The sequence below is a fragment of the Sphaerodactylus townsendi genome, linkage group LG04 (genome assembly GCF_021028975.2).
Source record: "Sphaerodactylus townsendi isolate TG3544 linkage group LG04, MPM_Stown_v2.3, whole genome shotgun sequence".
Taxonomy (NCBI): Eukaryota; Metazoa; Chordata; class Lepidosauria; order Squamata; family Sphaerodactylidae; genus Sphaerodactylus; species Sphaerodactylus townsendi.
In genome coordinates, this window is record NC_059428.1 from 58,228,275 (window position 1) to 58,242,110 (window position 13,836).

At 42.7% G+C, this 13,836-nt stretch overlaps 1 protein-coding gene across 4 annotated transcripts in view; it reads right to left on the minus strand.

Annotated features, from left to right (window-relative positions):
- SAMSN1 (SAM domain, SH3 domain and nuclear localization signals 1) overlaps positions 1-13,836 on the minus strand; it is a 353,573-nt gene that overhangs the window by 5,611 nt on the left and 334,126 nt on the right. For all 4 annotated transcript variants that reach the window (XM_048494497.1, XM_048494498.1, XM_048494496.1 and 1 more), the window contains 3 exons: positions 13,496-13,647; positions 7,876-8,082; positions 3,985-4,135 (listed from right to left, as the gene is read on the minus strand). In XM_048494497.1, the coding sequence (XP_048350454.1) occupies positions 3,985-4,135; positions 7,876-8,082; positions 13,496-13,647 (510 nt within the window). The remainder of the gene's footprint in view (positions 1-3,984; positions 4,136-7,875; positions 8,083-13,495; positions 13,648-13,836) is intronic.

Here is a 13,836-nt window from a genome sequence, read left to right on the forward strand (position 1 = left end):
GAACCATGTACATTACCATGAGCTTCATGGATGAAAGGTGGGAGGTAGTTATTTCATGTGAGAGATATGCAAGCATGATGGCAAACTGCTGCTGCAGCCTGAAGAGAGACACTCCTCAGAAAGATGTGCTATGCGATTATTTTAGAATTGCACTGAATTATCAATCTCAAAAACTTTCAAGGCAAAAGTGGGGTGGAGAGGTATGAGATTTGAAGTTCTTGTTTCCTCAGCAACAACTTTTATTGTCTTGCCATACAGTGGTTTCATTATTTATATTTACTTTATTTAAAGCATTTTTGTGCTGCCTTTCCACCAAGCACAGTAAAACAAATATTTGAAATAACATATCTATAAAATAATAAAACCAATTCAACATAGCATAGACACAGATACATAAACAGGAAGGAGGGTCACTGAAGAAATGCCAAACAATACAACATTTTCATTCACAGGTATAATATCATGATAGAGCAAGACAAACTGATCTCCTTTGGGATGGAGTCCTACAGTTTCAGTGCCACAGTGCAAAAGGCCAGTTCTTGGGCAGCAACCTGTCTCACCTCAGATGATGCAGGCACCTGAAGTAGATTCTCTGAAGATGACCGTATTGGTCAGGTAGGTTCATATGGGAGTAGGTAGTTCTTAAGGTAGGCTGATCCCCAGCCATGCAGGGGCTTTAAAGGCCAATACCAGCAAGTAGCATCTCAGAGTTAAGTAGCATCTCAGAGACCAACAAGATTTTAGAGTCAAAGCTCTGTTCATTAGATACAAGTAGAAATGGAGCTCTGAGTCTAAATATCCCAGTCCGAAGGGGTGTTGTAGAAATTGCTTGTAAAGAATTCAGAGGTGCAATGCATATTGTAGTCAGTTTACCAAGGATGAAGAACAGGATTGAGAGTACTGTCTTGGGAGCAGGATGTTATTTTTTTAGGTCTCAGCATTGAGCAAGTATGAAATTTAAAAAATCCTATTGAAATCAGCAGCTGGGAGAAGCATCTTTTAGTTTTCATACTTCCATACTTTATCTATACAACACTGGTACATAAAGGGTATAAAGGATGTAGTTGGATTTAATATGGCTGTGTAAAAGAACAACACCCAGTAGACTGTTAGCAATGTATAGATGGAGGTTTTACCTGCAAGGTAAGTTGGTAAAAGCAAACTTTGACGTTATCACTTGAAAGATTCAATCTGAAAAGGGCTTCCTTCAAACTTGTGGACCCTCAGAACGTGCATTTCAGCTTTGCTCCATGTGTGAATTGAGCCAGTACAAGGTTCCAAATCAAATCTGCTGCAAATATGACTTTACTAGAAGTCAAGCCCATTTACAGCCACAAACAAACCATTTGAATTTATATGCTCAGTCTAAACAAACTAGGGAATGGCTGCACTTGTATTCTGGATATTTCATTGTAATTCCCATGGTCAGAAACAAGATTCTTTTATACAATTGGGTAATTATGCTTCTAACTTCTAAGCACTACAGATAATCCATTTTAATCAGGAAATCATTTATAGCAGAGTCATGCCTACTTAAGAAAAAAAATTGACCTTGGAAAGTTGATTTCAGATTCAACATTTCGTTAGAATAATGATGTCCAGTTTTTTCATCCCAATTTTCCACTTGGGCTGTCAGAAACATGGTGGTTTTAGCCAAGGTCATGCAGAATTACTCCTTCTGCTAAGAGTTAACCCCAGGATCAAGTTTGCTTCCATTCTTCCAGTGTAATTACTTGACTGAATGACCTATTATATTCCATTACACACTTTTGCAGAACCGCTTTGTATTTTACATTAGGGAGAAAACATTTTTGTTCTGTAACAAAAAGGAAGGATTAATGTTGCCAGTGAGACTTCATTTTAAGTTTCGATATTCAACCACTCGTGTACACAATGTCTCCAAAGAAATTTAAAAGATTAATATAATGGGTAATATCACTGAAACGCACTGTGCAATACATATGTTTAACCCATATCCTCTCTACTGCGATAGGGACATTCAGATTAATTATATGGCTTTTGGAGAATATGGCCCATCTTATGATGGGCAGAAAAATTATTATGTTCTTAGGTAAGAAAAATTTAAAAATAACATCTAGTACTGGGAACAACTTCAGTGAACAAAGCTGATTTGTTTGGGATGTGGTGCTGTAGTAGAGTTTTATGGATACCATGAACTGCCAGGAAGACAAATACATGAATCCTAGATCAAATCAAGCCTGAACTGTTGCTAGAAGCGAAAATGACTAAACTGAGGCTGTCATACTTCGGTCTCTTTAAGAGAAGACAAGAGTCACTGGAAAAGACAATAACACTAGGAAAAGTTGAAGGCAGCAGGAAAAGAGGAAGACATGGATTACCTCAGAAAAGGAAGCCAGGACTCATAATCTGCAAGATGTTAATGCTGTTAATGCTAGAAATTTTTGAGGATGTTAATTCATAGGGTCGCCATGAGTTGGAAATGACATGATGGCAGTTAACATGCATAACACACACACTGGGAGCAGGAATAACCAGACATTAGTGCTCTTGAAGAATTACACTTCAATAATATCCCCATTAAAGTAACTACACGATGGTATACATAAATTAAAGGCATATTCAATCTGGTCTCGGGACATATGAGAAATGCAAATAGTTCCATACCATACAGTTGGCCAGACAGTGTTCTGCACACAGATACTGAGGGAGCAATGTGTTGTAAATTTGTTATCCTAATTTCGAGTACTTTCCCAGATAGCTTTTCTGGCTTTTCCTCATATTACTATTTAGGATTCATGCTTTTATAGAATACATCATTTTACGATATGCATTAAAGCACTGAAACACATTCGCTTTATAATCAAATTGCGATAGATGGAATTGTTCTCTTCCCTCTGTCATTATTAATACATAAAACAAGAGAAGAATTTGAGCTATAATATGTGGCTGGCTTCAAAAGTGCCTATTTTCCTACCAACACTTATTTTAACTATAATGTATATGTCCCCCTGATGTCACTGCCCAAATAAGGAGCTCCCTCTGCCTCCCGGCTGGGCTTTCTCAAACCGGTTTTCGTGGACTTTTCCTCAGTTTCGGTTTTTGTGGACTTTTTCTGGACAAATTTTTTCTGGGTTTGAGGATGAAAACCGAGGCAATCGACAAAAACTGAGGTCAATTTTGCCCAGAAAAAGTCGACGAAAACCGAAACAGATGAAAACCGAAGTCAACGATAACCGAGGTACAACTGTAGTCAAAATTGTAGTGACTGAGAGTGCCTAATCTACAAGGTAGGAGCAAATATTGCCCAAATAATTGTTTTCATAGGTTTCCTCATCTTAGTCTATAGGGGGCGATATGTAGCTGGTTTGGAACCCACCCTGTTATCCTAATTTCTTGGTTGGTTTCTCGCTTTTCTGCTCCAAAGACCTGTCTCCATGTTTATTTCAACCACTTGGTCAGTTTAATCCCCCAATACTGTTTTGTTACTGCTGAGGACAAGCCCCATCCTTCTCTCCAGGAAAAAATGCTGTGATGTCTTGTTTTATCTCTTTTGTTTTATTCCTGAAGTAGGTAGGCAGTTTTTCTAGAGAAATGTTTTGAATTAGATCTATCACTATGTATTTTCCTTTCTGTAATTTCCATTTTGCTCTGCAAGTTGCTTAACTTAATTTAGTCTCTTTTCTGTTTATTCATAAAAAATCTGTTTAAGTGTTGGTTTGAATCTGGACCTTGGCAAACCCAGGTTACATCCCAAGTATAGAGGTGGCTAAAACACACAGGTTTACTTCATGTACCAAGTTGTACACTGCAGGTCCTTGAAGTGCATGCTGATTTGGATAACAATACAAGTTGGTTTTTTACATCACCCATTGCTGAGAGCTAAACTTATTGGAAGTCCTTTTCAGTGGCATACCTTTTGAAGCCAAGTCCATTGGTTCACTTAAAATTCACAGTTATTCATTAAAATAGTGACATAATACCAAGGAAATTCTTAGCACTCACTTTCATAGTCCTGTAGGTTTTCAATAGCAGACAGCAATCTCATTCTGTCTTCTGGGTTTTCAATATTAAGCTCAATCAAATGGCTCTCTTTCAGATCTTTTAAATCTTCCAGTTTCTCATAGCCATTTAGCAACAGAGTTGATATGTAGTCCTGAAACAAAAATGAACATTTCTTTTTAAAAAATGACAGGCATTTTACTCCCCACCCCCATGACTGAGCTCCTTTTGTTTTAATAATTTTTAATTTATTTAACTAACCCTCATTATTTCCATTGAAACTTATAACTTAACAACTTATGATACTGATCCTACTAATGATGATGGATCCCTTATTCTCTATAAAAGGTCAGAAATACAGGCTGAAGTAAGGTAAGTGTATATGTGGAGGGGAGGGGGGTGGAAAATGCAGAGTGCGCACCAGGCACAGTATGGCCCCAGCTACACCTCTGAGGAACATTAACACACTTCCAAGTCAGGTGCTGCAGAGTTGTGCAGTGCCCACCTACTGTCCTGTTTGCCTTCCCTGCCGGCATAGGTGCCACTTATACTGGCAGGGTGGGAAAACATGTTGGCATGAGGCAGCACTACTTCCAAGACACACTTTGCCTCCCTCTTGATTGGGCTGCCCAAGTCATAATTAAGAAGTGCAAAACATATTTCATGATGGACAAAAACAATCTACACATTTATATTCTCTTGTTGAAACAAACATACCTGCTTAACTGTGGGAAGATTGTGCCTGTGTCTTAAAATTTCAGACATGCACCAAAACTTTTCCTTTAATTTTATGCACCAGAATTTCAGTATAACATCCCAACATGTATTCCCAACATGTTATTCAACCACAAACCTTTATAAACCCTTTCTCCCATATTTACACAGTCCCATTTGATGTACACAATCAAATTGTTTTTATTTCTTAGAAATACTTGTTTTCTCTTCAAACAAGATGTAAGTTTTTCTAAGACAACAATTTGATTGTGTAGTCAAATGGGACTGTAAATAAATACACTATTTTATAAATATTCCATTTCAAACAATATTATATTTTTGCACACAACATAAAACATATCATTATTACTACAGAGACCTGACTTTGTTGTTTGTCATATATTTATAAGCACACATATCTGAAGTCTAAGTATGTGAGAGAATTTCATTTATGTATCTTGTGCTACAAGGTTAAGAGGAATAATTAACATTTGAAAATGGCATTGTAGTGGTGAAGTACCACAAAAATACTGTTTATATTCGCCGCTACAATGTTCTTACCCCATGGTTTAAACAGTGCAACAACTGAATCTGGCCGTTTCTGCATGGCACAATTATACCGGGTTACAATCGGTATCTTACAATCCAGGTCTAACTTATCACAGTTTCCCCCTTAGCATGGCTGCCCATTTATGTGACGGAACTGAGTGAAGACCAGGAGGAAATACTCCAGTTTGTTGCACATAAGCCCGGGTCTTTTGTATTTATACTGCAAGCGTATCTGCACATGCGCAAACATCCCCAGTGTCCCGCGTTCTGATTGGCTGTTGTTTTTGGGTGGCAGCAGGAGAACACGAACCCCCGCAATTTTCCCAGTTCTGGATAGGGCCTGGCACAGGCCTCAACATGGCAAGCGGCAGCAAAAAAAACACAATGCGGCATAGCATCACATCACATTCCCACTCATGTTCTCATATTTTTGTGGAAAACAAGAGACTACCCCCCCCCATCATATGCCCACTAACATTTGACCCTAGCTATGTGCTCCGAGCAACCAGTACATATACTGAAATGAAAAGAGGAACATTTTGGGACTCCACTCCTGATTAACCCAGGTGAAATGGCATCTAGTCAATACCATGAACAGAAAACATGCTTGGGGGAATGTTTCAGGAAGAGTGGGCTGCAACAGTCGGCAGCTCAGCAGAGTCGAAAATTGACATGATGCCAGGAGGGGAGATCAGAGGGTTAGGAGGCGAGGTGGGGAAATCAGGCAGCTGGGCAGGAAAAATAAACTGGTTCTGCTCCAGTGGTGTTTGCATGGTAGTGTGTTCAATGCTGGATTTTTTAAAAGAATCACCAAATTGGCGATTTTTGAAAATCCCAGGATGAGGGAAATATCACAGGACAAACCCGCTTTAGGACCGGGAACTGTGTGAACTTCTTAGCCAAACAAGGATATTTCCCTTGCTCAACCTGGAATATTTGGACTGTGCAGAAATGACCTCTCCCTCCCTCTCTCCCCCACGTACATCAGCTACATTAAATCAGCTACAAAGTGGTTTTTAGTTATAAAGAAAATGGTGTGAAGGATTTTATGAATGAACCTTAACAATAAGTACACCACAATAGAAATTACACAGAAGAAGGCTCACAGCAATTGCTGTCTACTTTCAAATGATGTCTTTGTTGGAAGTATAGTAAGTGTCCAAATACATTAATAAATAATAAATAATAATAAATAAATAATACAACAACAACAATACCGCAAGGTATCTGAAATACAGACCCTAATAACACTGATAAAAATCCTGTGTGATTCAAAGCAAAGATCCAATGATCCTGGATGAACTAAGCTAACCAGAATCCAGATGTGTACTGGTTTCATACAAGCTTCAAGACTAGTGGAACGTAACATCCATATTTCTGTGCTTCCAAAACATACAATAGTTTATATGAATGGCAGACTACACCTGAAAGTAGACAGAAATTGCTGAGAACCTTCTTAGAATGGCTGGGCAAGGGCAGGCAGTTTCTCCCTCACCATGGAAGGTGCAGTGGAAGGGAGGGAAATAAAGCGCCTCCTGCCTGGCCGCTCACTCGGCAGCAGCTCCAACCCAGGATTTTTCAAAAGAATCGCTACTAAAGTAGCAAGTTGAGGGAAATGAAATGGGACAGGCTCATTTTGGAGGCGGGACCTATGTGAAGTCCCCGCACCTCAAAAAAGGATTTTATAGCATCTTACACCTGTGTTTGTAAGCCCATGTGGAATGGATCTCTGTTTCAGAGTTACCATGGAGAGTTAGTGTAAGGATACATTGAGGGGAGACTAATATATGTTGTTCAGATTTTTGGGAAGTTTTTGAAAAAGGTTGGTAACTAGATTGTATATTGTACTGATTAAGAACATCAAGAGGGAGGCTGAAACAGGTATAGTCCCTCCTAAATATATAATCAGCACTTATCCAATAAATGGTCAGTTATCTTGCTACATGCATATTGTTTGACAGTTTGAAAGCATCTGCCATGGAGTGATTTGCTATGGAGTGATATGGCCCATCCAAAGGAAGTGGGGAGACGAATTCAATGTTCAAGGTGGCACAGGCCTATATGGGCAAATTTGTCCTCCCCAGGGCCCTTGCTTTAGCAGAGGGGTGGATTCGCTGGCAGGTGGCTGCCATGGCCCACTGAAACAGCGAGAGTGATGGCACATCCATGCCTATGCTCCTGCACCCCCATTGCCTGCACCAGTGTCACTGGGGTGTTCAGGAGGCTTGGCCAGGCATGGAGTCAACAGTAGTCGGCTTCCACCCCTGCTTCACTACCAGAAACAATGGAGACCGGCTCCTGGACTTATTCCTCCTTTTTAACCTTTTTGGTGGCATAAGTCCATGGGAGCCCTATGGCGAGCAGTTTCTTTTGCTGTCTTGGCTCTCTGCATTGTTAGAAAGCACTCCAGGGAACAGCATGGTGGTTGTGGCGCCACATCCGACTACCCAGCTGTGTGGATGAGGCTGGCCCTGTCTCAAGTCAATTTCAGGCAAGAACAATAAATATATCCTGTGCCCCACAGCTCAAGGCCTGATTTGAAACAGTCGTTGTAAGCTTGACAAGAAGAACATTTAATTAATTGTAAGCAAAAGAAAAATAAGAAACCACAACAGTGTTTACTTTACTGACCTGGAGATGGATACGTTCCAAAAGTTCCTGAAGAGATTTAGGCTTGGCCCTTTTACTTCTCTTGTGTGGCTTTATCTTTCTGGATGTAGATTCTTCTTCTGCAATAAGATCCACATAAATGAATTTGAAGTTCCCCACCTTGTTATTCAGCAGTCCTGTCCACATGCCCATAGGAGTTTTGCAGATGATGTCAATAATGTCTCCTTTCTGGAAGAAGGAAAACCCATGAGAAATTTTGGAAATTATGCCGGTTATTAGCTCCAAGACTAATTTACTCTAGTTGCTCAAGACAGAGTTAATGCAAATAAAAATTTGAGGGTTCTCCAATGTTTATGTGCAGAAAACTGAATCTGACCGGAATGAACAAGTGAGACCCCATTCAAGTTTGTACAGTATCAACTTCAGCATAAATATGACATTATATACAAAATATACCCTTCATTCTGGGCCAACACATTTCCAAGGTGTCAAAGAATAATAGGACTACCTCTTATGAGATCTTTTTATAAGTCCAAAAAGAATGATCATAATCACTGTCTTTAGGTACCTTAATTACATTAATTTAATAAAAACCACCTAAAACTGATGGTTTACCACTCTTCCTCTAAATTCTCCATTTCCTTCCGATCCCACATCCCCATTGCCTGTCTGATGCTTTCACTCCAATGTCTCATTGCCACCTGTTTAAGGTGGAAGTTCTCATTTTTCCACCTCATCCCCCAGATCCATTTATATTATTATTTACCTTGCTTTATTTTTGACTCTTTATCTGTCTCACTGGCGTAATGCCCATTGGGCAAGGTGGGCAGCTGCCCAGGGCATCATCTTGTGGGGGGGAATCAAAATGCTGGGTTCGTTTTTGGGTATTTTAGTGGTTTTCCATTTTTGGCCTGCAGGGGGCGCAGTTTTTAGGCTAGCGGCACCAACATTTCGGGGTATCATCAGGAGACTGTCCTTATGCTACCCCCCAAGTTTGGTGAGGTTTGGTTTGGGAAGTCCAAAGTTATGGACCCCCAAAGGGGTGCCCCTGTCCCCCATTGTTTACAATGGGAGCTAATAGGAGATGGGGGCTACAGTTTTGAGGGTCCATAACTTTGGCCCCCCTGAATCAAACTGCACCAAACTTGGGGGGTATCATTAGGGCAGTCTCCTGATGAGACCCTGAAAGTTTTGAGACTGTGCCTTCAGAAATGTGCCCCCCACAGCCTGCAACCCCCATTGACAGCAATGCAGAAAACTCAATGCAGAACAAAGATTCTTGGGCAAATTTCTAGGATGTTCCTGTATGGGGTGCATTTTTGATGTATCGGCACCCAAATTTCAGGGTATCATCTGGAGATAATGGCACCCCCCAAGTTTGGTGCAGTTTGGTTCAGGGGGGCCAAAGTTATGGACCCTCAAAGGGTAGCCCCCATCTCCTTAGCAAAGAATGGGGGATGGGGCACTTGCTGAGCGGTCCATAACTTTGGACCCTTCTAAACTCAGCGAGGTCGAGAACCTGCGGCTCGCGAGCCGCATGCGGCTCTTCGCGCTGGGCTGTTCATCGCGGCTCCCATGAGCCGGAGCCGGCCGGCCCCCTCTTAGCCCAGCGCTGCAGGAAGCAGAGGCGAGGCACATCAGCCCAACGCGCGGCCGGTATGCCGCGACATCGAGCTGGCTCCCGCCCGCCCAGCTGCTAGCGAGGTGGCGCTCTCCCAGCCCGGCCGGGCAGGCCGAGCGGCGGGCCGGGCCACTCTTCCAGCCCGCCCTGCAGGAAGCAGGAGGCGGGCACATCCCAGTATGGCTCCTCCACGAAGTTTAGAGGCTGCAACGCCCGCTTTCTCCCTCTCAGGAAGTCCCTCTGGGAGAGAAAGCTGGGCGCTAAGCTCAGCTATGGAAGCTTGCAATTTTTTTTAAGCGAGGAGAAGGTCCCTTTTCTCAGCTTAAAAAAAAGAACAAACCCATAAGCTGCCGGTTTATGACCCAAAGGCTGCAGCCTCTCCCTCTCTCCTTGTGAAGTCCCTCTGGGAGAGGCTAGAGCATTCCCTCTAAGCTCAGCAGCTATGGGCTTGCTTTTTTTAAGCGGAGAAAGGTCCCTTTCTCAGCTTAAAAAAAAAGAGCGAAACCTCATAAGCGCCGGAGTTCAGAAGGCTGCAACGCCCTTTCTCCCTCTCAGGGAAGTCCCCTCTGGGAGAAGAAAGGGGCACTGAAGCCTCTAAGCTCCAGCAGCTATGGGCTTGCTTTTTTTTTTTAAACGTGAGAAAGGTCCCTTTCTCGGCTTAAAAAAAAGAGCAAGAAACCCATAAGCTGCCGAGGTTTAGAGGCTGCAACGCCCTTTCTCCCTCTTTCCAGGAAGTCCCTCTGGGAAGAAGGGCGCTGAAAGCCTCTAAGCTAAGCTCGGCACTCTCCTGCCACAGGAGCCGGGAGCGCCAAGGACCCCCTCTGCCCCACAGAGAAGAAGGCTCAGCTCCCAGCTCCATGGGGGAGAGAGGGGAAGGGCGGTGGTGGCCTGTTCGGTGGCACTTGCTCTCGTGCTGTGGGAGCTCCTGCAGGCCCAGCAGGGAAAACTGCTCCCACTCCATGGGGCAGAGGGGGGATAACAGCCTCCACATTTTTCACACACCAAACCCCCCATCCCGCAGTGCCACGGCCACCCCAAAGCACCATCGGTAACTGCTGGATTAGGTAAGTGGTGTGGTACATGTGGGGGCAGGCCCATCTCTAGCCCGCGGGGGGGGGGGTGTAAGCGGGGGGAGGGAGGGAGGGCGAGCGAGCAAGTCGGCGGGGGAGCGGACGGGGGGGGCAAGCGAGTGGGTGGGTGGGGGGTGAGCCAAATGGCTCTTTGGTGGTGAGCCAAATTTGGTGGTGAGCCAAATGGCTCTTTGAGGGGAAAAGGTTCCCGACCCCTGCTCTAAACCAAACTGCAAAAAACTTTGGGGGTACCATAAGGACAGTTTCCAGATGACACCCTGAAATTTTGGTGCCGATACATCCAAAAATGCACCCCCTGCAGGAACATCCCAGAAATTTGCCCAAGAATCTTTGTTCTGCATTGAGTTTTCTGTATTGCTGTCCATGCACCCCCTGCAGGTACCAATGTCCTGGTGCAAAAAAAAATTGGTCGTGGTGGAGTGGCCGCCCATGGGGGGGGGGGCATCCAACTCAGGTTTTGCCCAGGGCTACAGTTTGCCCAGGGCTGCCTCATTACGCCCCTGATCTGTCTCTTATTCTCCACATTTAATCTGCTACCAATTTGCTGCACCATTTAGTGTTTTAAAAAATGCAGCCCTACCTCTCACCTTTTAGCAAAAACTCTGGTGCACACTCTTATCACCTCTTATCGTGAATTACTCTAACCTATTCCTATTTGGTTTCTGTTGTCACACCACATTCAAGTTACCTCTATCCAGAACTCTGCTGAAAAGCACTTCTCTTGTCATTCTGACCATGGAACAGTCTTCCTTAAATTCCTATGCTGGCTTCCTAATAGTTCCAGGTTGAGACAAATTCCTCATTTTTATGATAAAAACTCTATGGCAATACCCCCTTCTCTTATTTGAATACACTCCTCCCTGTAATCTGGACTCATGCACTTGGACTATTCTTAACTGGAGACTTCTGGGTGACTATGTCAGTAGCAATGCCTTCTCTCACTTTCTTACTCATGCATAGAACGCCCATCCCTAACACCTGCATGACACAGGTTTACTTCCTTCAAAACTCACCTTTTCTATTAAGCTGCTGGTACAAACCCTTTTGTATCAAAATAAAACTAAAAGAAAAAGGGATAATATGGATAATGCATATTATTGTCTTCTTATCTTCACCCATCTCTCCTGTCTTTCAGACCATAAGTGCCCAGGTAGGGGATGTATTCCTCTACTCTATAAAACATCATTCATGTTGATGGTGATACAGATATAAAAATATAGATAGATATTATAATATTACATTTCCTTAAACAAAGTACTGAATAATCCAGATCAACATTTTTGTTCAAAATCAAGACTAGTTTCCCAAAAATACTGTTTAGGTTACAAGTATATCCGGTTCCTGCATCCTTTGTACTCAATTATTGACGTTTTACAGGAGCTACTGGTTAACCAAGAGCAAGCCACTGATATGCTCCAGTAAAAACTGACAACTTAGGCGGATCCTCCGTTCCCAAAGGGCTCAAATTAGTACTTCAGAGTTCTTTGTCAGCAATGAAGCAGCCCTTAATCACAATGTTTTAAAGATGGGCACTGGACATAATCTTTGCTAATATGGAAAAGTGGTTTCAGTTCTCTCAACACACTACCCTTCACAGCCATAATTCAAGGTCTTACAGGAGCAAATTTTTTAGTAGCACTGTCCAAACTGGAAATCTCCAGGCAATTATCAGTATGTATTTTTGGACAGCTAACTTGTAAAGATTTTTTAAATGTACATATATATATGATTATAAACAGAATAGGGTATGGATTAGAATGATTTAAGGTATTTATGTCAGAAACATGAACAATTATGCAAATATAGTATTTGGAAAGCTAACCAAATAGAGGGAAAATAGAATTGTCTTATTGGTCTGTTAGCTTGGTTACAGAAGGACGAATAAGACAGCAGGAGGAACATAGCAATTTCATTGTACCCTTCAGTAATCGTTGATAGGAGCCAATAAAAAGTTATATGACTCAACCCCCCTTAAAACTATAAGTCAAACTGGTTTAGCTAGCCGAGACAGAGGAAGAGCTCTGAAAGACTTCACTAAACATGAACATAGCTGAAATCCAGATACCTGCAACCAGTGGTGTAGCTGCCATGGGGACATCCAGGGCCAAACACCCGGGTGCCCCCATGGGAGTCACATGGGAGGGTGCAAAAATCACCCCAAACATCTGGGAAGGAGGAGAGGCATGGCTGGGTCATGGCGCGCCGTTCGCACGTTGTGCCAAGGCCCAGCACTGTCCCTCCTCCTTTCCAAAAGTGGCTGGGCCTTGCCTCCCCCATGGCGCCCCACCCCCACTTATATGAGGTCAGTTGGCTGCAAAAAGCAGCATACTGAAAAAGTGGTGGCAATGTAGTAGGCTGAACTCAGGTAAGTGGGGGCATGCCATGGGGTGTGGCGCCGCAGGGGGAGCGGATGCCATTTTGCCCTTGGCACCATTTCCCCCCCGCATGCCACTGCCTGCAACACAGCATTCCCTCATGAGATGGAGGAAACCTGAGATTGAGGAAGCTGCAGGCCATGGATGGCTGCGTAACTGTGGGGGAACTAGACCCTCATAGCCTGACTACAGCTAGTCTGAATGTGAAGTCCACAAAGGGAAATTCAACACTGAAGTTCAGAGAAGAGAAGATTCTCTTTCCCATGAGAATGCTAGCAGAAAAGATCTCAATTGGAATTAATATAGCATAAGAACAAAGATAATTCTCCTGTATCCAGTTCTGCATTTTCTATTGCTATTAAGTTGGCATTAAACATTAAAGAATACAGTCGTTTGGATCTGAAGAGAAATGTGTTCTTTTACTTGGGAAGCCTATGCCTAAAGCCTAACTATGTTAACCAACCCCAAGTATCCTGACACACCTCAAAAAACTTACAGTTTAAATATGCTGAATGATCTTACAACATAAAAAGAAAGCCTGAATATTATCTCACCTTGATTTTTAGAGAGTCCGTATCATAAGGACTTGGTGTGAAGTCTGTGTGCACTTTGGCTCTGCCACAGAATGGTCCTGTATAAGGGACTTCGTCATCAAGCCTCAAGCTGTCCCTGTTGCTGGTTCCATCTGAGCAGCTTGTTACTCCACCTGAATGTAATAAGTATGGTCACCCTTAGATGGTATCTGAGATGAATTGTGTATAATATCAAAAAACTACGAGAAATAGTTTAAAAGAAAATATAAAAATTCCTACTGCAAACACAAAAAGATTCTTTGTGTGATGGAGTGATGCACCTAATAGTCCCAAATTTTAATCAATAGGATTTAAAAGTGCTT